Source organism: Phytophthora parasitica (assembly GCF_000247585.1).
Source record: "Phytophthora parasitica INRA-310 unplaced genomic scaffold supercont2.383, whole genome shotgun sequence".
In the NCBI taxonomy this organism is placed as follows: Eukaryota; Oomycota; class Peronosporomycetes; order Peronosporales; family Peronosporaceae; genus Phytophthora; species Phytophthora nicotianae.
In genome coordinates this window covers 4,587-5,939 of record NW_008649369.1, presented here as the reverse complement: position 1 = coordinate 5,939, position 1,353 = coordinate 4,587, and the positions used below count along the sequence as shown (strand labels likewise).

The 1,353-nt window shown below is 43.3% G+C and overlaps 1 protein-coding gene across 1 annotated transcript; it reads right to left on the bottom strand.

Moving 5' to 3' along the window:
- Window positions 1-214: 214 nt before the first annotated feature.
- Window positions 215-625, bottom strand: PPTG_20245 (hypothetical protein; the record flags this gene model as incomplete). Its single annotated transcript, XM_008918933.1, has 1 exon — window positions 215-625. One exon carries the CDS (start codon window positions 623-625, stop codon window positions 215-217), a length of 411 nt encoding a protein of 136 aa, XP_008917181.1.
- Between the last annotated feature and the right edge of the window lie 728 nt (window positions 626-1,353).

Here is a 1,353-nt window from a genome sequence, read left to right as displayed (position 1 = left end):
TCTGTACAGCGAATTCTCGCCACTACGCTAAGTTAGCAAGAACGAAGCTGAGGGAGCTGTCTCTCATCGATATGGATATTGGTAAACAAGTATGTCTTACATTAATATGGTAGATCTTACTCTTTCACGCGTGTAAACTTACAACCCTTCGTCTAAACAGTATTCCCATACAAAAATACTGGGAACTTAGGAACTGAAAAACGAAAGGCGTAGCTTAGGGCATGTTCCTTCCCACGGGGTAGAGGCTCTTTTCGATCTTGTCCTTGACATTATCGAAGCTCTTCGATACTTCCCAGTTCTTGTGTTCGATGTATGGGTACGTTATCTTTAAGCTTTTGCGGACCTGAGATGAATCCTTGCCCGTAATAACCCAGTAGGGGATCTTGAGCTTCAAGAGGGCCAATCGAACAGTCTCTTTGAAGTCTCTTTCTTCGTTGGCGGCTCCATTCTTCTCGGCGCTTTCCTTTCTTAGGAATCTCTTCGAGTTCTCATTGGCCGTCTCTCCGGTGGTCAAAGGTCCAACTTCGAGTGTCTTGGAACTCGTCGCCGCAACAGTTGTAACGCCATAGGTAGTGAGTGCATGTAGTCCGATGATAGTCACGATGACAGCGCGCCACACCAGCATGATAGTAGTGGCAACGAACGTTGAGACTTTAGTACCTTTGCGCGAATCGCTCAATGCGCCCGGAGGTATTTAATTGCGAGCTGTCTTCTGTCCGCGTGCCGCACATCATCAGCCGCTTCAAGTATGTAAAAACGTAGACTCTTCACTGTACAGTGCTGTACCGGCATACAGAGGCTTTACTCACATGTCAAAAACGGCTTTCACTTGAAACAAATTGTTACACACGCACATACGAACTTCCCTCTAAGCTTATTTTGATACTAATTTGTAATACTACAGGATTTATGTTTGATACATAAGTTGACTAGATAATTAACATGCATAACCTGTTTGACTAGGACACTCAGACCAAAATTTAACTCTCCCAGAATCAAATTTAAGGGACCCCCCCTCTCCCCACAGTTAAATTACCAATTTTACTGTATTGGTATTTGTTTGGCATCCAGTACGTGTTTTGTCGATTTAATATTAGGGTTGTGGATTCTGAAAAAGTTCACACTGGCGAAAACGGTAAGCACGACTGTAAAACGCTGTAAACGTCTCTTTTCAGCCGTGAGAGCCTTGGTGAACCTGTCTCTCACTACCATTTCTTCACTAGTACATAATATCTACTAGATATTATCCTGACAGCACAGAACCGGACTGATGCGATGGAGCCGCTACTGCGTCATCCGCACCGTTGTGCTTTTACCAATAATATTAATATTAATAATAATATTTAGAAATGT